General features: G+C 43.0%; 1 protein-coding gene across 1 annotated transcript in view; it reads left to right on the top strand.

The window, feature by feature from the left end:
• Positions 1-23,313, top strand: part of DARS1 (aspartyl-tRNA synthetase 1) — a 436,414-nt gene that overhangs the window by 317,915 nt on the left and 95,186 nt on the right. Inside the window, exon 10 of the mRNA XM_053698254.1 lies at positions 9,473-9,584. Coding sequence (XP_053554229.1) covers positions 9,473-9,584 — 112 coding nt within the window. The remainder of the gene's footprint in view (positions 1-9,472; positions 9,585-23,313) is intronic.

The raw sequence follows: 23,313 nt of genomic DNA, 5'->3' as shown, positions 1-23,313 counted from the left end.
GGCCAGATTGGACGATTGTAACAACAGATGCCAGCCTTCTAGGTTGGGGCGCAGTCTGGAACTCCCTGAAGGCTCAGGGATCGTGGACTCAGGAGGAGAAACTCCTTCCAATAAATATTCTGGAATTAAGAGCGATATCCAATGCTCTAGCTTGGCCTCAGTTGGCAACACTGAGGTTCATCAGATTTCAGTCGGACAATATCACGACTGTGGCTTACATCAACCATCAAGGGGGAACCAGGAGTTCCCTAGCGATGTTGGAAGTATCAAAGATAATTCGCTGGGCAGAGTCCAACTCTTGCCACCTGTCAGCGATCTATATCCCAGGCGTGGAGAACTGGGAGGCGGACTTCCTAAGTCGCCAGACTTTTCATCCGGGGGAGTGGGAACTTCATCCGGAGGTCTTCGCTCAACTAATTCATCGTTGGGGCAAACCGGAACTGGATCTCATGGCTTCTCGACAGAATGCCAAACTTCCTTGCTACGGATCCAGGTCCAGGGACCCGGGAGCGGCGCTGATAGATGCTCTAGCAGCCCCTTGGGTTTTCAACATGGCTTATGTGTTTCCACCATTTCCGCTGCTTCCTCGGCTGATTGCCAAGATCAAACAGGAGAGAGCATCGGTGATTCTGATAGCACCTGCGTGGCCATGCAGGACCTGGTATGCAGATCTAGTGGGCATGTCGTCCTGTCCACCAGGGTCTCTACCTCTGAGACAGGACCTTCTAATTCAGGGTCTTTTCAACCATCCAGATCTAATTTCTCTGAGGCTGACTGCATGGAGATTGAACGCTTGATTCTGTCAAAGCGTGGCTTCTCGGAGTCAGTTATTGATACCTTAATACAGGCTCGGAAACCTATTACCAGAAAAATTTACCATAAAATATGGTGTAAATACTTATATTGGTGTGAATCCAAGAGTTACTCATGGAGTAAAGTTAGGATTCCTAGGATTTTGTCTTTTCTACAAGAGGGTTTAGAAAAGGGTTTATCTGCCAGTTCATTAAAGGGACAGATTTCTGCTCTGTCTATTCTGTTACACAAACGTCTGGCAGATGTCCCAGACGTTCAGGCTTTTTGTCAGGCTTTGGCTAGGATTAAGCCTGTGTTTAAGACTGTTGCTCCGCCGTGGAGTTTAAACTTAGTTCTTAAAGTTCTTCAAGGTGTTCCGTTTGAAACCCTCCATGTTTTTGATGGCTATTTCCTCGGCTCGAAGAGTCTCTGAGTTATCTGCCCTACACTGTGATTCTCCTTATCTGATTTTTCATTTAGACAAGGTGGTTCTGCGTACTAAACCTGGGTTTTTAACTAAGGTAGTTTCTTACAGGAATATCAATCAAGAGATTGTTGTTCCATCTCTATGCCCTAATCCTTCTTCGAAGAAGGAACGACTTTTGCATAATCTGGACGTAGTCCGTGCCCTGAAGTTCTATTTGCAAGCAACTAAAGATTTTCGTCAAACTTCTTCCCTGTTTGTCGTTTACTCTGGACAGAGGAGAGGTCAAAAGGCTTCGGCTACCTCTCTCTCCTTTTGGCTTCGTAGCATAATACTTTTAGCCTATGAGACTGCTGGACAGCAGCCTCCTGAAAGAATTACAGCTCATTCCACTAGAGCTTGGGCCTTTAAAAATGAGGCCTCTGTTGAACAGATTTGCAAGGCTGCAACTTGGTCTTCACTTCACACTTTTTCAAAATTTTACAAATTTGACACTTTTGCTTCTTCGGAGGCTATTTTTGGGAGAAAGGTGCTTCAGGCAGTGGTTCCTTCCGTTTAAAGTCCCTGCCTTGTCCCTCCCATCATCCGTGTACTTTAGCTTTGGTATTGGTATCCCATAAGTAATGGATGACCCGTGGACTGACTACACTTAACAAGAGAAAACATAATTTATGCTTACCTGATAAATTTATTTCTCTTGTAGTGTAGTCAGTCCACGGCCCGCCCTGTCTTTTAAGGCAGACCTAAATTTTAATTAAACTCCAGTCACCACTGCACCCTATGGTTTCTCCTTTCTCGTCTGGTTTCGGTCGAATGACTGGATATGACATGTGAGGGGAGGAGCTATATAGCAGCTCTGCTTGGGTGATCCTCTTGCAACTTCCTGTTGGGAAGAGATATAATCCCATAAGTAATGGATGACCCGTGGACTGACTACACTACAAGAGAAATAAATTTATCAGGTAAGCATAAATTATGTTTTTATTGCGTCATTCTTGGCGCTGACTTTTTTGGCGCAAAAATTTTTTTCTGTTTCCGGCGTCATACGTGTCGCCGGAAGTTGCGTCATTTTTTACGTTTTTTTGCGCCAAAAGTGTCGGCGTTCTGGATGTGGCGTCATTTTTGGCGCCAAAAGCATTTAGGCGCCAAATAATGTAGGCGTCTTTTTTGGCGCTAAAAAAATATGGGCGTCACTATTGTCTCCACATTATTTAAGTCTCATTATTTATTGCTTCTGGTTGCTAGAAGCTTGTTCACTGGCATTTTTTCCCATTCCTGAAACTGTCATTTAAGGAATTTGATCAATTTTGCTTTATATGTTGTTTTTTCTATTACATATTGCAAGATGTCCCACGTTAACACTGAGTCAGAAGATACTTCTGGAAAATCGCTGCCTGGTGCTGGATCTACCAAAGCTAAGTGTATCTGCTGTAAACTTATGGTATCTGTTCCTCCAGCTGTTGTTTGTACTGATTGTCATGACAAACTTGTTAATGCAGATAATATTTCCTTTAGTACTGTTACATTACCTGTTGCTGTTCCGTCAACATCTAATGCTCGGAGTGTTCCTGATAACATAAGAGATTTTGTTTCTAAATCCATTAAGAAGGCTATGTCTGTTATTCCTCCTTCTAGTAAACGTAAAAAGTCTTTTAAAACTTCTCATTTTTCAGATGAATTTTTAAATGAACATCATCATTCTGATTCTGATAATGGTTCTTCTGGTTCAGAGGATTCTGTCTCAGAGGTTGATGCTGATAAATCTTCATATTTATCTAAAATGGAATTTATTCGTTCTTTACTTAAAGAAGTCCTAATTGCATTAGAAATAGAGGATTCTAGTCCTCTTGATACTAAATCTAAACGTTTAGATAAGGTTTTTAAATCTCCTGTAGTTATTCCAGAAGTTTTTCCTGTCCCTGATGCTATTTCTGAAATAATTTCCAGGGAATGGAATAATTTGGGTAATTCATTTACTCCTTCTAAACGTTTTAAAGCAATTATATCCTGTGCCATCTGACAGATTAGAGTTTTGGGACAAAATCCCTAAGGTTGATGGGGCTGTCTCTACTCTTGCTAAGCGTACTACTATTCCTACGGCAGATGGTACTTCCTTTAAGGATCCTTTAGATAGGAACATTGAATCCTTTCTAAGAAAAGCTTACTTGTGTTCAGGTAATCTTCTTAGACCTGCTATATCTTTAGCGGATGTTGCTGCGGCTTCAACTTTTTGGTTAGAAGCTTTAGCGCAACAAGTAACAGATCATAATTCTCATAGCATTATTAATCTTCTTCAACATGCTAATAATTTTATTTGTGATGCCATCTTTGATATCATTAGAGTTGATGTCAGGTATATGTATCTAGCTATTTTAGCTAGAAGAGCTTTATGGCTTAAAACTTGGAATGCTGATATGTCTTCTAAGTCTACTCTGCTTTCCCTTTCTTTCCAGGGTAATAAATTATTTGGTTCTCAGTTGGATTCTATTATCTCAACTGTTACTGGAGGGAAAGGAACTTTTTTACCACAGGATAAAAAATCTAAAGGTAAATTTAGGTCTAATAATCGTTTTCGTTCCTTTCGTCACAACAAGGAACAAAAGCCTGATCCTTCATCCTCAGGAGCGGTATCAGTTTGGAAACCATCTCCAGTCTGGAATAAATCCAAGCCTTTTAAAAAACCAAAGCCAGCTCCTAAGTCCACATGAAGGTGCGGCCCTCATTCCAGCTCAGCTGGTAGGGGGCAGATTACGTTTTTTCAAAGAAATTTGGATCAATTCCGTTCACAATCTTTGGATTCAGAACATTGTTTCAGAAGGTTACAGAATTGGCTTCAAGATAAGGCCTCCTGCAAAGAGATTTGTTCTTTCCCGTGTCCCAGTAAACCCAGCGAAGGCTCAAGCATTTCTGAATTGTGTTTCAGATCTAGAGTTGGCTGGAGTAATTATGCCAGTTCCAGTTCTGGAACAGGGGCTGGGGTTTTATTCAAATCTCTTCATTGTACCAAAGAAGGAGAATTCCTTCAGACCAGTTCTGGATCTAAAAATATTGAATCGTTATGTAAGGATACCAACATTCAAAATGGTAACTGTAAGGACTATCCTGCCTTTTGTTCAGCAAGGGCATTATATGTCCACAATAGATTTACAGGATGCATATCTGCATATTCCGATTCATCCAGATCACTATCAGTTTCTGAGATTCTCTTTCCTAGACGAGCATTACCAGTTTGTGGCTCTACCGTTTGGCCTAGCAACAGCTCCAAGAATTTTTACAGAGGTTCTCGGTGCCCTTCTGTCTGTAATCAGAGAACAGGGTATTGTGGTATTTCCTTATTTGGACGATATCTTGGTACTTGCTCAGTCTTCACATTTAGCAGAATCTCATACGAACCGACTTGTGTTGTTTCTTCAAGATCATGGTTGGAGGATCAATTTACCAAAAAGTTAATTGATTCCTCAGACAAGGGTAACCTTTTTAGGTTTCCAGATAGATTCAGTGTCCATGACTCTGTCTTTGACAGTCAAGAGACGTCTAAAATTGATATCAGCTTGTCGAAACCTTCAGTCACAATCATTCCCTTCGGTAGCCTTATACATGGAAATTCTAGGTCTTATGACTGCTGCATCGGACGCGATCCCCTTTGCTCGTTTTCACATGCGACCTCTTCAGCTCTGTATGCTGAACCAGTGGTGCAGGGATTACACAAAGATATCTCAATTAATATCTTTAAAACCGATTGTACGACACTCTCTGACGTGGTGGACAGATCACCATCGTTTAGTTCAGGGGGCTTCTTTTGTTCTTCCGACCTGGACTGTAATTTCAACAGATGCAAGTCTTACAGGTTGGGGAGCTGTGTGGGGGTCTCTGACAACACAAGGGGTTTGGGAATCTCAGGAGGTGAGATTACCGATCAATATTTTGGAACTCCGTGCAATTTTCAGAGCTCTTCAGTCATGGCCTCTTCTAAAGAGAGAATCGTTCATTTGTTTTCAGACAGACAATGTCACAACTGTGGCATACATCAATCATCAAGGAGGGACTCACAGTCCTCTGGCTATGAAAGAAGTATCTCGAATTCTGGTATGGGCGGTATCCAGCTCCTGTCTAGTTTCTGCGGTTCATATCCCAGGTATAGACAATTGGGAAGCGGATTATCTCAGTCGCCAAACGTTACATCCGGGCGAATGGTCTCTTCACCCAGAGGTATTTCTTCAGATTGTTCAAATGTGGGGACTTCCAGAAATAGATCTGATGGCCTCTCATTTAAACAAGAAACTTCCCAGGTATCTGTCCAGATCCAGGGATCCTCAAGCGGAAGCAGTGGATGCATTGTCACTTCCTTGGAAGTATCATCCTGCCTATATCTTTCCGCCTCTAGTTCTTCTTCCAAGAGTAATCTCCAAGATTCTGAAGGAATGCTCGTTTGTTCTGCTGGTAGCTCCAGCATGGCCTCACAGGTTTTTGTATGCGGATCTTGTCCGGATGGCCTCTTGCCAACCGTGGAGTCTTCCGTTAAGACCAGACCTTCTGTCGCAAGGTCCTTTTTTCCATCAGGATCTCAAATCCTTAAATTTAAAGGTGTGGAGATTGAACGCTTGATTCTTAGTCAAAGAGGTTTCTCTGACTCTGTGATTAATACTATGTTACAGGCTCGTAAATCCGTATCTAGGGAGATATATTATAGAGTCTGGAAGACTTATATTTCTTGGTGTCTTTCTCATCATTTTTCCTGGCATTCTTTTAGAGTTCCGAGAATTTTCAAGTTTCTTCAGGATGGTTTGGATAAAGGTTTGTCTGCAAGTTCCTTGAAAGGACAAATCTCTTCCCTTTCTGTTCTTTTTCACAGAAAGATTGCTAATTTTCCTGATATTCATTGTTTTGTACAAGCTTTGGTTCGTATAAAACCTGTCATTAAGTCAATTTCTCCTCCTTGGAGTTTGAATTTGGTTTTGGGGGCTCTTCAAGCTCCTCCGTTTGAACCTATGCATTCATTGGACATTAAATTACTTTCTTGGAAAGTTTTGTTCCTTTTGGCCATCTCTTCTGCCAGAAGAGTTTCTGAATTATCTGCTCTTTCTTGTGAGTCTCCTTTTCTGATTTTTCACCAGGATAAGGCGGTGTTGCGAACTTCTTTTAAATTTTTACCTACGGTTGTGAATTCTAACAACATTAGTAGAGAAATTGTGGTTCCTTCATTATGTCCTAATCCTAAGAATTCTAAGGAGAAATCATTGCATTCTTTGGATGTAGTTAGAGCTTTGAAATATTATGTTGAAGCTACTAAGAATTTCAGAAAGACTTCTAGTCTATTTGTTACCTTTTCCGGTTCTAGGAAAGGTCAGAAGGCCTCTGCCATTTCTTTGGCATCTTGGTTGAAATCTTTAATTCATCATGCTTATGTCGAGTCGGGTAAAACTCCGCCTCAAAGGATTACAGCTCATTCTACTAGGTCAGTTTCTACTTCCTGGGCGTTTAGGAATGAAGCTTCGGTTGATCAGATTTGCAAAGCAGCAACTTGGTCTTCTTTGCATACTTTTACTAAATTCTACCATTTTGATGTGTTTTCTTCTTCTGAAGCTGTTTTTGGTAGAAAAGTACTTCAGGCAGCTATTTCAGTTTGAATCTTCTGCTTATATTTTCAGTTTTTTTCTTTATAAGATTTAAACTTTATTTTTGGGTGTGGATTTTTTTCAGCGGAATTGGCTGTCTTTATTTTATCCCTCCCTCTCTAGTGACTCTTGTGTGGAAGATCCACATCTTGGGTAGTCATTATCCCATACGTCACTAGCTCATGGACTCTTGCTAATTACATGAAAGAAAACATAATTTATGTAAGAACTTACCTGATAAATTCATTTCTTTCATATTAGCAAGAGTCCATGAGGCCCACCCTTTTTTGTGCTGGTTATGATTTTTTTGTATAAAGCACAATTATTCCAATTCCTTATATTTATGCTTCGCACTTTTTTCTTATCACCCCACTTCTTGGCTATTCGTTAAACTGATTTGTGGGTGTGGTGAGGGGTGTATTTATAAGCATTTTGAGGTTTGGGAAACTTTGCCCCTCCTGGTAGGAATGTATATCCCATACGTCACTAGCTCATGGACTCTTGCTAATATGAAAGAAATGAATTTATCAGGTAAGTTCTTACATAAATTATGTTTTCTTTCATGGTGATGAGAGTCCTCTATCCATTACTTCTGGGAATTTCTCTTCCTGGTCACTAGCAGGAGGCAAAGATTCCCAAACCCCAAGAGTTCTATAAAACCCCCTCTGCCACCTTACTGGAAAAGAGTCGGACATATAGCCAAGCAAGAAATGTCGGAAAAGGAATATGAGCAAAATAGGCGCAGGGGAAAAAATGTGTGCCAAAAACAAAAAAAAACATCAACAAAAGCAAGGGTGGTGTCTCGTGGACTCTCACCACCATGATAGAAATTAATTTATCAGGTATGCATAAATTATGTGTTCTCTCTCTCCCCCCCCCCCCCCCATACAGGTGGTGAGAGTCCACGATCCATTACTTCTGGGAACTAATACTAATGACAAATAAGTCCAAGAGTAATGACAAATAAGGCCGGGACAAAGTAAACAAACATATTTTTTCACAGAGAAACAAAGTTCACCACTCAAATATAACTCAAAAGTTGGAGAAGTTTGCTTAATAGGTACCAAAGTCTGAACAAAACTATGAATGACAGGAAGATTGTCAATCTTCCTATGGGACAAAACTGAAAGAGCAGAAACCTGCCCTTTTCAAAGAACTGACAATAAAAGCCCTTTTCCAAAACATCCTGTAAGAACTGCAAAATTCTAGGAATTCAGAAAGAATTCTTGGAAAAGCCATGATCCATACACCATGAAAAATGATGATAAATCTTCCTTGTCACAGGCTTACGAGCCTGGATCAGAGTCTTAACCACAGAATCTGAAAAACCCCTCTGCCTAAGAACTAACTGTTCAATCTCCATGCCATCAAGCTCAGAAACTTGAGATCCGGATGGAAATACAGACCTTAAGCCTGGCTGCAGAGGAAGAGGCCATGGAGGGCAACTGGACATCTCTACTAGATCTGCATACCAAACCCTGCGAGACCAAGCTGATGACTCCTCTTGCTTGATCTTGGAAATTACTTTGGAAAGAATAACCAGAGTAGGAAACACACAGGTAAGCTGAAAGGACCAACGAGCATCTACAAACTCCACCTGAGGATCCCTGGACCTCGCAAAGTACCTGGAAATGTTTTAAATATTTGGCAGTCTATAAGTCTTCCGTGATATGGATATATATATATTTATTATTATTACCCAAAGGCTTATAGAGGGCCAAATATTTAAAACAATACTTACTAATAGAAACTTAACTACTGGGAAATTAGTAGTAAGCCTAACCAGTTGTGAAACATATCAGCAGAGAATATGGAGAAAAGAGTATACTGATGACCCAACAGGAGTCGTCAAAGGACAAGTCCCTGCGAGAGCGGTGGAAGGCTTGTGACTTAATTCTCATGAGGTGAGTCACTAGCCTTACTCCGTACTCAACCCTCTGACAAACACTGCACTATGAGGGGAAATGGGCCTCAACTCAATCTGAGAACTCCTCTAACTGAAGAATAACATGCACATATTCATTCTTCACCTTCCTCCAGCAGACACAAAGACAAAACAATTTAAGTAAGGTGGGAGGGGTTTTATAGAGCTCTTGGGGTTTGGGAATCTGTCTCCTCCTAGTGGCCAGGAAGAGTAATTCCTAGGAGTAATGGATTGTGGACTCTCACCACCATGAACAAAATTAATTTATCAGTTAAGCATAAATTATGTCACAAAATCATCTATCAGGCTAAATTGCACTAGCAGCTGACAGTATGGCCAACAAAAACTGGGTAAGTATGCGTAGATTTTCCACTGCTGCCGTTTTCAAATGTGACTGACCACATGAAACTTCAATACAGTGTGCATATGCTCTCAAAAATGTTAGCCACTAAAGTACGATACCTGACATGGTTGTATGTTAAGGCCAGCTGTGCAAAGATGAGTTATGTGAAGGAATTAGTGATGTTCCAGAGATGTCAAGAACATTTCTGTATTCTCCAAGCAACACCAAATCCAGTTATTCAAACCATATGTTACCAATGCAGAAATAAACAATTATTTATTGTAAGTAGTATCTTTATCGTCTTGTAGATTTTAATGACCATTATCACCTTAGGTACATCAGTTTTTCTTTATTATGAAGTCTTTCTCTTGCAGACATCCACCAGTCAAGCTGTGTTTGGGCTCCAGTCTGGTATCTGTCAGCTCTTCAGAGATACCCTTACTAAAAAGGGGTTTGTTGAAATCCAGACACCCAAAATTATATCTGGTATGTGCATTTTTCCACACTTTATTTAAGTAGTGTTTTTGAATGTGTCTTTAAAATCTTAGAGCAAAATACATGTTTTGTTATATAAAAACTCCAGAGAAGAGTGAATGTGAGATAAGGGTAAACTGTTATACAGCTGTAGTATTTTTAAAGGGATATAAAATTCAAATGCTCTGCCACCCACTTAAAAACTAAATTTTTCTGTGAGCTAACAATTTGAATTGTTCTCCAATCAGTGCTATAGCTACAACAAAAGTGCCATATGGGTAGAGCGATGATTGGACAACAATTCAACCTTTAGCTCATAGAAAAATTTACTCTAGAAGTGGGCAGCGGAGCGTGGGGTATTTAAATTTCATATCAATATTAAAAAGTAAGTTATAGTGCATCTTCATTACAACTGATGAATTAAACTCCATATAAAATATCACTAAAATTCTAGATCTGATTTTAAAAAGGGAAGAGTTTACCATTACTTTAACTAAGTAACAACGACTGTCCACAGCACTTATAATTATAATTCAATCTTTATTCCAAAATTACAGAACAAGCTTCTTTAACTAAAACACAACAAAAATACCAAGGTGCTGGGCTAAAACAGTATAAAAATATTTTGCATCTTCTCAGGAATTGTGACAGGATTTAAAACACATAATTAGAACTAAATGCTACCCACTCTCAACAGAAGCACTAAGTTTGGTATTTCCATTAGAAAGAGCCAGGCATCTCAGACCGTATAGTGCATTTTATTAGACACTGTGAAGTCAGTCACTGGAGACAAAGGTCTGACCTTTAGTGACTAAAGCCCTGTTGTATATTTTAATTACTTATGCATATTCTCAAATTAGTCTTAATTCATATATCAACAGGTTGCCAGCTAACAAACTTACTAGCTAGCAAGATAAATATAAGGTTAAAAGAGCCTATAATTAATTTAATAACTTGAGTGTGTGCGTTAAATATTTGTCTGCATCAGTGGTACCTGAACCTCTGTACCCAAACTAAACAGATTTACACAAGAAGTTTATAATGCTTATTTAGTTGCAGCATAACAATTGAGATCATATCACCTATATTTGCTCTGTTATACCAGCCTTAATAAATTGTGATATGTGACATGATGTGAAAACAGGGTGGATTTGATTTAAATCACAATTTAAATCGCTAGTTAGTAAGGCCAATTTAAATAATGTTTTTCATTTTTAGAATAATAACTTTTCAAATTACTTTTCCAGTTATTATTTTATTATTATTCTTTATTTATAAAGCGCCAACAGATTCTGCAGCGCTGCCCATGGGTACAAAGGTAAAAGTACAATGGAGAAACAATACAATACAAGATACAAATTATAAGATATGAAAATAATGGTATCTTTAGAAAGTCCATTTAATGGCGAGAAAAACTGTATATAATGTGTGGGTACAGTAAATGAGTAAGAGGAAAATTACAGCTAAACACAAACACCTCAAAAATGTAAAAATAGCCCTGGTCCCAAACGGTCAGAAAATGGAAGAGTGTTGTGGTCCTTAAGGGGTTAAAGGACCAGTGAACACAGTAGATTTGCATAATCAAAAAATGCAAGATAACAAGACAATGCAATAGCACTTAGTCTGAACTTCAAATGAGTAGTAGATTTTTTTTTCTGACAATTTTAAGTTGTCTATACTCGCCCTGTACCATGTGACAGCCATCAGCCAATCACAAATGCATACACGCTTATTCTGTGAATTCTTGCACATGCTCAGTAGGATCTGGTGACTCAAAAAGTTTAAATATAAAAAGACTGTTCACATTTTGTTAATGGAAGTAAATTGGAAAGTTGTTTAAAATTGCATGCTCTATCTGAATAATGAAAGTTTAATTTTGACTTGAGTGTCAAAGCCTTCTGAGGAAAATCTGATACAGAGACTCGATTTGGTCCTAAGCTCAGAACCCCATATGTGTTCCTGGTGCCTTCTGTGGTAGCGGAGATAATTTTAAAGGAATGGGAGAAGCCAGGGGTGCCCTTTTCTCCCTCTTTGACCTTTAGAAAAATGTGCCAACTTAGCATATGGAAGCTTGGAATACTGTGTCCAAGGTTGACGGCACCATTTGCACTCTGGCTGAACTCGCTACTATCCTGCTGGAGGATAGCACATCCTTAAAAGGACCCTATGAATATGTAAGTTAGGATATTTAAGGAAGGTCTTCCTTCAGTCATGCTTCCTGTTCCAACCAGCAGTAAGCATTGCTGCCGTGGCTAGAGCCTCAAGATTTTGGTGTGAATCCTTGTTGGATTTAGTTACAGTAGAATCCACCTTGGAGGAGATCAAGGGGCGTATACAGGCCTTAAAGATCACTTTGCTGCCTGGCTTTCTTATTTCCTTCGCTCAGACACCCCTGCCCTCATTCTTGGCGACTTTAACATCCCTCTTGACAATCCCAATGCCTTCTCTGCAATAAAACTTCTTCAACTGACTTCCTCTTTCGGCCTGTCACAATGGACTGACTCTCCTAATCACAAAGATGGTCATTCTCTTGATCTGATTTTCACCTATCGATGCACTCTTTCAAATTTAACAAACTCCCCTTTTCCTCTCTCTGACCATCATCTCCTAACTTGCAACATCACTTCCCTACCTTCAACTCCCCCTCCCTCTACCCCTCACACCAAACTTCACAGAAGCACTAAGTCACTAGATATGCATCAGCTCGCTAGCTCTCTCAAACCTCTCCTCTCATCCATCACCTCCTTTTCCTGCCCTGACCAATCTATCTGCCAGTATAATTCCACCCTTACATCGGTCATTGACACTCTGGCCCCTCCAACCTTAGCTCAGAAACCACACTCTCATCCTCAGCCCTGGCATACTCCTCTGACACGATACCTACGCAGATGCTCCCGTACTGCTGAGCGACATTGGAGGAAATCTCGGAGTTAAGCTGACTTTCTTCACTACAAGTTCATCCTGAACTCCTACTATTCTGCCCTTAATCTTTATAAGCAACAATATTTTTCTAATCTCATCTCATCTCTACTCTTTCCTCTAACCCTAAATGTCTGTTCAACACATTCAACACTCTTCTCCGCCCACCCCCACCTCCTAACACAACCTCTCTCTCAGCTCAAGATTTTGCAAGCCACTTCAAAAACAAAATTGACTCCATCAGAAGTGAAATCAGCTCTCAACATACTTCCAATCTCCCACCCCCTCAAAAGCTCACGATCACCCAAATATCCAAAAATGCAGCTCTTTTGCCCCTGTTAATGAGGATGAAGTTTCTTCCCTTATACTGTCCTCCCACCTCACTACCTGTCCCCTCGACCCCATCTCCTCACAGCTACTCCCCTCCCTCTCTTCTACCCTCACCCCCATACTCACACACATTTTCAACCTCTCCCTCAGCACTGGTATATTTCCCTCATCTCTAAAACATGCACTGGTCACACCTATCCTCAAAAAACCTTCCCTTGATCCAACCTCCCCTTCCAATTACCGCCCTATTTCCCTACTCCCTCTTGCCTCAAAGCTCCTCGAAAAGCTAGTTTACGCTCGTCTATCCCATTTCCTTACACTAAACTCTCTTCTTGACCCACTGCAATCTGGATTTCGTTCTCATCATTTTACAGAGACAGCAATTGTCAAGGTTACCAATGACCTACTTACAGCAAAATCCAAAGGCCACTTCTCTCTGCTTATCCTCCTTGACCTGTCTGCAGCCTTTGACACTGTTGACCACCCTCTTCTGCTCCAAACCCTCCAATCCTTTGGCATCTGTGACACAGCTCTCTCGTGGTTCTCTTCCTATCTGACTAACCGTACGTTTAGTGTAGCCTTCTCCGGGGCATCCTCTGCTCCGTTACCACTTTCTGTTGGGGTACCTCAAGGCTCTGTCCTTGGTCCCCTTCTCTTTTCAATCTACACGTCGTCACTAGGTTCCTTAATAAAGTCCCATGGGTTTCAATACCATTTGTATGCCGATGACACCCAAATCTACCTCTCTGCACCAGACCTATCTCCTTCCTTACTAACCTGTGTCACTAACTGACTTTCTCACATATAATCTTGGATGTCCTCTCACTACCTTAAGCTAAATCTCTCCAAAACTGAACTCCTTATTTTTCCCCCTTCTTCCAATGTCTCCACCCCCAAAATTTCTATAACTGTTGATAATTCCATCATTACCCCTACCCCGCACACCCGATGTCTTGGGGTCACACTTGACTCAGATCTTTCCTTCACTCCTCACATTCAGTCCTTGGCTAAAGCCTGCCGCTTCCATCTTAAAAAAACATTGCTAATATTAGACATTTCCTTACACAAGATACAACCAAGATTTTAATCCGCTCTCTCATCCTTTCCCGCCTCGACTACTGCAATTCCGTCCTCTCTGGTCTACCTAGCTGCCGCATAGCTCCTTTACAATCCATTATGAATGCCTCTGCCAGGCTCATCTTCCTTACTCGTCGCTCTTCATCTGCTGCACCTCTCTGCCAGTCCCTTCACTGGCTTCCTCTTGCCTCTAGGATTAAACATAAAATCCTCACCCTGACATATAAAGCTCTCAACTGCACTGCTCCGCCCTACATCTCAGAACTTGTCTCTAGATACTCTCCCTCCCGTCCCCTTCGATCAGCTCAGGATCTCCTCCTCTCTTGTTACTTCCTCACATTCACGTTTACAGGACTTCTCCAGACTGGCCCCCATCTTGTGGAATTCCCTGCCTTGCTCCATAAGACTCTCCCCTAGTTTTAACAGCTTCAAGCACTCCCTAAAAACTCTACTATTCAGGGATGCATACAACCAATACTAACCTTTCCTAACGCCTTTGCTTTCCCCTTGATCCCCTTAGATTGTAAGCCTATGGGCCCAGCTGTTTACAGATCGATTCATAAGAGCCGACTACAATAGTGAAACTCTCGGCAGGGCCCTTTACTCACTTGACCCCTACAAAAGCTGTCCTGTACACCGACTATGTTTACAGCGCTGCGGAATCTGTTGGCGCTCTACAAATAACTGATAATAATAATAATAATAATAAAATCTGTGGTGCCATAATTCAGATTGTCCATATCAACGGCAAAAACTGTAGCTTTGCTGTACTAGCCAGGAGGACCCTATGGCTCAAGTCTTGGTCAGCGGACATGGTCTCCAAATCCAGACTACTATTGTTGTTCAAAAGGAAATCCCTTTTTGGACCTGGCCTGGATTCTGTTATTGCAACTGTTACAGGGGAAAAGGTGCTTTTCTACCCCAGTACAAAAGGAGTAAGGTCAAAGGAAGCGCTGCAGGACGTTTTTGTTCCTTTCTGAAATAGACCAAGAGAAGCGATATGGCGCCTAAGACAGACTCGCCTAGGAGTGGTTGAAAGCCCATCCAGGGGTGGAATAAAAACAAGCAGCCCAAAAACTCAACCCCAGACAATAAGTCAATATGAAGGGGTCGCCCACGACCTGGGCTCAGGGCGCATAGGGGGCAAACTTTCTCTGTTTTAAAAGGTTTAACCCAGTCGGTCCAGGACCTCTGGGTGCTGGACATTGTTTTTCAGGGATACAAGATTTTGGTGTCGTCCCCTGTGGGACAGATTCCACCTATCCAGGACTTCAGGAAATCCAGAGAAATCGATAGCCTAAGATGCGTGGATGATTTGATAGCCATGGGAGTGGTGATCCCCGTACCTCAATTAGTGAGGGTAATAGGGTTTTTTCCATCTTAATGGGAGGAGAGTCCACGGCTTCATTCATTACTTGTGGGAATTAAGAACCTGACCACCAGGAGGAGGCAAAGGCTTAAATACCTCCCCTTCATCCCCCAGTCATTCTTTGCCTTTCATCGCAGGAGGTTGGCAGAGAAGTGTTGGAAGATTTGGAGTAGTCTTTTATGGAGGATAGTACTCTTCGGAATGGGTCTGGAGTTTTAAGTAGTCCTGTTAGTCTCTTCTGGAGAGATCGTTTCATTTATACACATTTGATAACGCAAGAAGACAGGGTCACAGTGTGTCTCCTTTTATCTGTATAGAATCAAGGGTTAATATCCTTGGAAAGGGGATTATTGAACAGGGGGGGATTTATGCACATTATTCTTTTTTGTGTTTAATACTGCGACATGTGTGAGATGAGGCTCTGTCAATGTGTGAGCAGTCAGGTTTCCTTAGAGAAATATTGACGCGTCCTTTTTTGGCGTGTTTTCTCGTTAGTGCAGGGGCGGTCCTGCATGAAACTCCATGTGACCGGGTGTGGCCTCTTTAACTTTCTCTTTCTTGACCGGCGGTTGCAGGAAACAAAGCATTTTCTCTGTGGTCCGGATCATAGGAGGTGGTGAGTGACCCGGCCATTGGGGTAAAAAGGTGCCATTTAATTTCTATCTAGTCCGTAATAAAAGCGCAAGCTATGTAGGACTCTGATATGTTAGAGGGTACTCCCTCTTTAATCAAATCTAATACCTGTGTTTATTGTGAGGAGGTTCCGGTGGATCCGACTGCTCAACTATGTTCCACATGCTTTGATAAAATTGCAATATCTAAAAAGAATAAGATATTTGGTACAACTGAGCCGTCCACCTCTGAGGGTTCTCCATCCCGTGAGGTGTGTTCCCTACATTCATCTCCAATTACACATGCAGTTCCCCAGGGCACTACTAATCCTCCCGCGATAGGGGCCCTTTGGCTGCCAGATTTCGCTGAACAGACGGCGTTCTCTGCGGCCTTCAATTACTTACCACGCCCTGCTAAGCACAAGCGAAAGGTGAAACATAGCTATCCGTCCCAGGGGTCATCTACTCCGTTGGATGTCTCTGATAGATTATCCACTGATGAAGACGACTCTGACTCTTCGGAGGATGCTCTTTCTGGGTCGGAATTGGCAACATCTAGACCTCTGGCTGCGGAGAAGCCAGACTTTAAGTTTAAGATGGAGCATTTGGGCTTTCTGTTGAAAGAGGTGCTTGCTTGTTAGAGGTTCCGGAACCGAAACTACCAGAGGAACTTTTGATCCCTAAGCTAGATAGGGTTTACGAGGACAGGGTGGTGCCTAAGATGGCTAATAATATTCAGAACGAATGTCAGAAACTTGGCTCATCCTTTTCTCCCTCTACTACCTTTAAAAAACTGTTCCCCATTCCGGACTCTCAGCTTGAGCTGTGGGGGCCATCCCTAAGGTGGATGGTGCTATTTCCACGCTCGCTAAGCATAGATAAGATAGCTCTTCATTCAAGGAGCCCATGGATAAAAAATTGAAATCCATGTTGAGAAAGATGTTTCAGCTCACGGGTTCGTTTTTCAACCGGCAGCGGCGGTCGCTGCATTGGCTGGGGCTGCTACCTACTGGTGTGACGCTCTATCAGCTATGGTTGAGGTGGAGACTCCCCTCAAGGAGATACTGGAACAAATTAAGGCCTTAAGGGTAGCTAATTCATTCATCTGTGATGCAAATATGCAGATTATTCTCCTGAATGCCAAGACATCAGGTTTTTCTGTTCTAGCCCGTAGGGCTCTGTGGTTAAAGTCGTGGTCTGCTGACATGACTTCCAAGTCTAGATTACTATCCCTCCCGTTTCAGGGGAAAGTTCTTTTTAGTCCGGGCCTATATCCACGGTCACGGGAGGCAAGGGTGATTTCCTACCGCAGGATAGGAAGAATAAGCCTAAGGGGTCTACTTTTTGTCCCTTTCGTTTGGAGAAGTCCCAACGCCAGCAACCTGCCATGAAACCCGAGCAGTCCAAGGGATCTTGGAAACCAGCTCAATTTTGGAACAAAGCCAAGCAGAGCAAAAAGCCCGCCTAGACAAAATTAGCATGAAGGGACGGCCCCCGATCTGTCTCTGGATCGCGTAGGGGGCAGACTATATCTTTTTTGTGGAGGCCTGGATGAGATACGTTCAGGACCCTTGGGTTTTGGAGGTCATCGCCCAGGGTTACAGGATAGGGTTCAAGACTCATCCGCCCAGGGGCAGATTCCTCCTGTTAAACCTATCATCAAGACCAGAGAAGAGAGACGCCTTTCTAGAGTGCGTAACTGATCTCTCCTCTCTCTGAGTAATAGTACCAGTACCTCTGGCAGAAAGAGGTCTGGGGTATTATTCAAACCTTTTTCGTGGTCTCAAAGAAGGAGGGCACGTTTCATCCGATTCTAGACCTATAGTGCCTAAACAAGTTTCTGTCAATCCCATCGTTCAAGATGGATAGGATCAAGTCTATTCTGCCCCTAATTCAAGATGGACAGTTCATGACTACAATAGATTTGAAGGATGCTTACCTTCATGTGCCAATCCACAAGGATCACTTCCGGTTCCTAAGATTTGCATTTCCGGACCAACATTTCCAGTTTGTGGCCCTACCTTTCTGTTCGGCCTGGCGACTGCCCTAAGAGTCTTTACGAAGGTTCTGGGAGCGCTGCTCGCGGTGGCGAGAGCCGGAGGTATTGGCACCTTATCTGGACAACATCCTGGTCCAGGCTCCATCCTACAGTCTCGCAGAGGACCACTCGAGGGCTCTGCTTCTTCTCCTTTGATCCCATGGATGGAAGATAAACGTAGGAGAGAGTTCCCTGGTTCCCAGCAACAGAGTGGAATTCCTGGGCACGATAATGGATTCCATATCTATGAAGATATTCCTGACGGATCAGAGACATTGCAAGATTGCATCCAGCTGTCTTGCCCTTCAGACCTCCTCAAGGCCATCTGTGGCCCGGTGTATGGAGGGGATTGGTCTCATGGTATCCAGCATAGATGTCTTTCCATACGCCAGGTTCCATCTCAGACCTCTTCAGTTGTGCATGTTGAGACAATGTAACGGCGATCACTCAGACCTATCCCAACAGATCTCTCTGGACAACCGAACGAGGGAATCCCTCTCTTGGTGGATCTGTCCGGGCCAACTGTCCCAGGGGACATCCTTCTTGAGACCATCCTGGGAGATTGTGACCACGGACGCAAGTCTGTCAGGATGGGTTGCTGTTTGGGGTGTCAGGAAGGCACAGGGCAGGTGGACTCGAGTGGAGTCGCTTCTCCCGATCAATATTCTGTAACTTCGAGCGATCTTCAACGCTCTAAGGGCCTGGCCCCTTCTGGAGTCGTCCCGATTCATCAGATTCCAGTCGGACAACATTACCTCGTGGCTTACGTCAACCATCAGGGGGGAACGAGAAGCTCCCTAGCCATGAGGGAAGTATCTCAGATTCTGGACTGCGCAGAGACCCACAACCGCTATCAGCAATCCACATATCGGTTGAGGACAACTGGGAAGCGGATTTTCTCAGCAGACAATCGTTTCATCCGGGGGAATGGGCTCTCCATCCCGAGGTGTTTGTGGAGATCTGCATCAGATGGGGGACGCCGGGGATAGATCTCATGGCATCCAGACTCAACTTTAAGCTACCAAGATACGGGTCGCGGTCCAGGGATCCTCCGGCAGAGTTGCCTTAGCGGTGCCTTGGGAGTTCAACTTAGTTTACATATTTCCACCGTTGCCACTTCTACCTCGAGTAGTGGACCGCATCAAGCAGGAGCAAGCATCGGCTATTCTAATTGCTCCATTGTAGCTGCGGAGAATGTGGTTTGCAGATCTGGTGGGGATGTCATCATCTCCATGGAGGTTACCTTGTTTCAGAGATCTTCTGGTTCAGGGTCCCTTTCTACATCAAAATCTGGATTCTCTGAGGCTGACTGCTTGGAGATTGAACGCTTAGTCCTAGCCAAGAGAGGTTTTTCTGAGAGAGTGATTAATACTCTCATTCAAGCCAGGAAACCGGTCACTCGTCACATCTATCATAAGGTGTGGAGGACCTACTTGTCCTAGTGTGAGGAACGTGGATATCCCTTGCATAAGGTTAGGGTATCCAGGATCCTGTCCTTCCTCCAGGACGGGTTGGAGAAGGGACTTGCCGCCAGTTCCTTAAAGGGACAGATTTCGGCTTCCGAAGCTTCCTGATATTCAGTCCTTTGTTCAGGCTCTGTCTAGGATCAGGCCTGTCTTTAGAAATTCTGCTCCCCCTTGGAGCTTAAACTTGGTAATTAAGATTTTGCAGAGGGCTCCGTTTGAGCCTATGCATTCGCTTGACATTAAAATTCTTTCCTGGAAGGTTCTATTCCTATTGGCTATTGCATCTGCATGCAAAGTCTCTGAGTTTACGACCTTGCAATGTGAGCCTCCTTACCTGGTTTTTCACTCCGATAAGACTGTTCTTGGCACTAGGTTTGGATTTCTTCCCAAGGTTGTGTCAAATCATAACATCATACAGGAGATGGTAGTTCCTTCCTTGTCCTAACCCTTCTTCAAATGAAAGGTTACTTTATAATTTGGATGTGGTTCGAGCCTTGAAGTTCTATCTTCAGGCCACAAAAGAATTCAGACAGGCTTTGTCGTTATTTGTGGGGTATTCGGGGGAAGCGCAAGGGGCAGAGGGCCCCTTCCATATCCCTATCTTTTTGGTTGAGGAGCATTATTCGCTTGGCCTTTGAGACAGCGGGACATAAGCCTCCTCAGAAGATAACGGCTCACTCAACTTAGAGCTGTGGCTTCTTCATGGGCCTTTTAAGAATGAGGCCTCTATGGAGTAGATTTGTAAGGCGGCTACTTTGTCCTCCTTACAATATTTTGCTAAATTTTACAAATTTGATGTCTTTGCTTCGGCGGAAGTAGCTTTTGGAAGAAAAGTTTTGCTGGCTATGATGCCCTCAGATTAGGGTCGGCCTCCTTTTGCCCTCCCATTTTTTTCATTCAGTGTCCTCTAGAGCGTGGGTATTTGTTTCTCCACAAGTAATGAATGAAGCCGTGGACTCTCCTCCCTCTCCTCCTCCTATCATTAAAACATAAATTATGCTTACCTGATCATTTAATTTCCATCTGTGGGAGGAGAGTCCACGGCTCCTGCCCGTTTCTCCGGTGGGCGGACCTATATTTATTTTGTTCTTCTGGCACCATTTACCCTGATATTTCTCCTACTGTTCCTTGTTCCCTTGGCAGAATGACTGGGGGATGAGGAGAGTGGGGTAGTTATTTAAGCCTTTGGCTGGTGTGTCTGCTTTCTCCTGGTGGCCAGGTTCTTAATTCGCACAAGTAATGAATGAAGCCATGGACTCTCCTCCCACCGATGGAATGAACATATCAGGTAAGCATAATTTATGTTGTTCAAACCTTTTTGTTGTCCCCAAGGAGGGCACATTTCTTCCTATACTGGACTTGAAAAATCTTAAGTTTTTAAGGGTACCCTCCTTCAAAGATCCTTCCTGCCTCTCGTTCAAGACGGTCAATTCATGGCTACCATGGACCTGAAAGATGCGTACCTTCATATTCCAACCACCATAGACCACCTGAAAGATACGTACCTTCATATTCCAATCCACCATGATCACTATCGATACCTTTGTCTTTTTGGACAAACGCTACCAATTTATAGCTCTCTCATTTCGCCTAGTTACGGCCCCAAGGATTTTTACCAAGGTGTTGGGGGCACTTCTTGCTGCAGTCTGACTACAGGGTATTGTGTTAGCTCCCTACCTGGATGACATCTTGGTCCAGGCAAAGAAAGGGGGTTTGGATGATGGCACCACTTACTACAAATATTAAGGGTCTCTTTACCATACAAATAAGGTCAAATTGGCCTCAGAATACAACTTATAATATGTGGTGTAGGTGCTAAGTATAAAAAAATGCAATTGATTAACGATCAGTTAGAGAAACTCCGTACCTGGATGACATCTTGGTCCAGGCACCATCTTAACCCTTAGCAATTGCTTACACTGAGAATTTACTCTGGTATCTTTGGACACATGGCTGGAAGGTCAATCTGGAAAAGAGTTCTCTCGTTCCCAGTACAAGGGTGAACTTTCTGGTGATCATCATAGATTCCATCAACATGTGCATTTATCTTGCAGATCAGCGCAGGGAGAAACTTCAGACTGCTTGTCATCTGCTTTAATCTACTCCTCTGACTTCGGTGGCCCAATGCATAGAGGTGGTAGGTTTTATGTTTGTGGCTTCGGATGCTATTCTTTTTGCTCACTTTCATCTGAGACCTCTACAGTTATGTATGGTCATATAGTGGAATGGGGATCATTCCGATCTGTCTCAGGTAATATCTCTGGATCCACAGATGAGTCTCTGGTCTGGTGGCAGAGGAAGGGACTCTTACTAAATCGGACAACATCACAACTGTGGCTTATGTGTATCAGGGCCGAAAGAGAAGCTCTCTGGTAATGCAGGAGATAGACATACCATTGTCAGAGAACTGGGAAGTGGATTTTCTGAGCAGACAGACTCTCCACTCGGGGGAGTGGTCCCTAAACCAGGTGGTGTTCTGCAAGCTTACCCACATGTGTCCAGAGATAGACCTAATGGATTCCTGTCTCAATGCCAAATTATCAAGTTACAGGTCGAGATAGAGACCCTCAGGTGGAGTTGATGGACGTACTGGTGGTCCCCTGGCGCTTCAGTCTAGTGTATCTGTTTCCTCCGATCGTGCTGCTACCCCGAGTGGTAGCTCGGATCAAACGGGGTGGAATTTCATCAATTCTTCTGGCTTCTTTGTAGCCCCGCAGGACTTGGTATGCAGACCTAGTGAGAATGTTGTCTGCTTCTCCGTGTCGGTTGTCTCTGAGGCCGGACCTTCTAGAGCAAAGCCCGTTCTATCAAAACCTAGATACTCTGAGGCTGACTGCATGGAGATTGAGCGGCTAGTTTTGTCTCAGAGGATTCTCTGAGAAGGTGATCGATACTCTCCTTTATGCACGCAAGCCTGTTACTAGACATATTTATCATAAAGTCTGGAGGGCTTACCTCTATTGGTGTGATAATCGTGGATTTTCCTAGCATAGAGTGAGGATTCCACATGTCTTGCAGTTTCTTCAGGATGGTCTGGAGAAAGGCCCGTCAACCAGTTCCCTTATGGGTCAGATTTCTGCCCTTTCAGTTCTGTTTCACAAAAGGTTGGCTTGTTTGACAGATGTTCAGGAGTTTGTGTATGCTATTGCTGGAATTAGACCTGTTTTCAAACCTTTTGCTCCTCCATGGAGCCTTAACCTTGTTTTTGGATTTCTTCAACATGCCTATATATTCTGTTGATATCAAGTTGCTCATTTGAAAAGTGATCTTTTTGTTAGCTTCTTTCTTTGCTTACAGAGTGTTGTCAGAATTATCTGCTCTCCAATGTGACCTTCCTTACTTGGTGTTCCATTCCGTTAAGGCGCTACTGAGGACAAAACTGGGATTTTTACCTAAGGTAGTCACTACCCGTAAAAAAACAGGAAATTTTGGTTCTGTCTGTCCCATTCTGTCTTCTTCCGGCGTGAAGTTGCATAATTTGGATGTAGTCAGAGCATTCTACCTTCACAATACCAAGGATGTTAGTCAATCTTCCTTGTTTGTCCTGTTTTCTGGTAAGCGCAAGGAGCAGAAGGCCCCAGCTGTTACTCTTTCCTTCTGGTTGCGAAGCCTGATTCGCAAGGCTTACACAGAAATGGGTCAGCCGTCTCCATCCTAAATTACGTCATATTCTACCCATGCGGTATCTACTTCTTGGACCTTCAAGAATGAGGCTTCAGTTGAACAGATTCTCAAGGCTGCTACATGGTATTCCTTACATACTTTCACAAACTTCTACAGGCTTGATGTTTTTGCCTCATCAGAGGCATCTTTTTGGAAAATGGTTCTACAAGCAGTGGTGCCTAGTAATTAGGACTGCCTTCCCTATGTTCCCTCCCTAACATTCGTGTACTCCACAGCTTGGGTATTGATTTCCCACAGGTTAAGAATG

Source organism: Bombina bombina, chromosome 1, assembly GCF_027579735.1.
Source record: "Bombina bombina isolate aBomBom1 chromosome 1, aBomBom1.pri, whole genome shotgun sequence".
Classification (NCBI taxonomy): Eukaryota; Metazoa; Chordata; class Amphibia; order Anura; family Bombinatoridae; genus Bombina; species Bombina bombina.
Note: the sequence above shows the minus strand (reverse complement) of the source record. Positions and strands in the feature narration are given on the sequence as shown.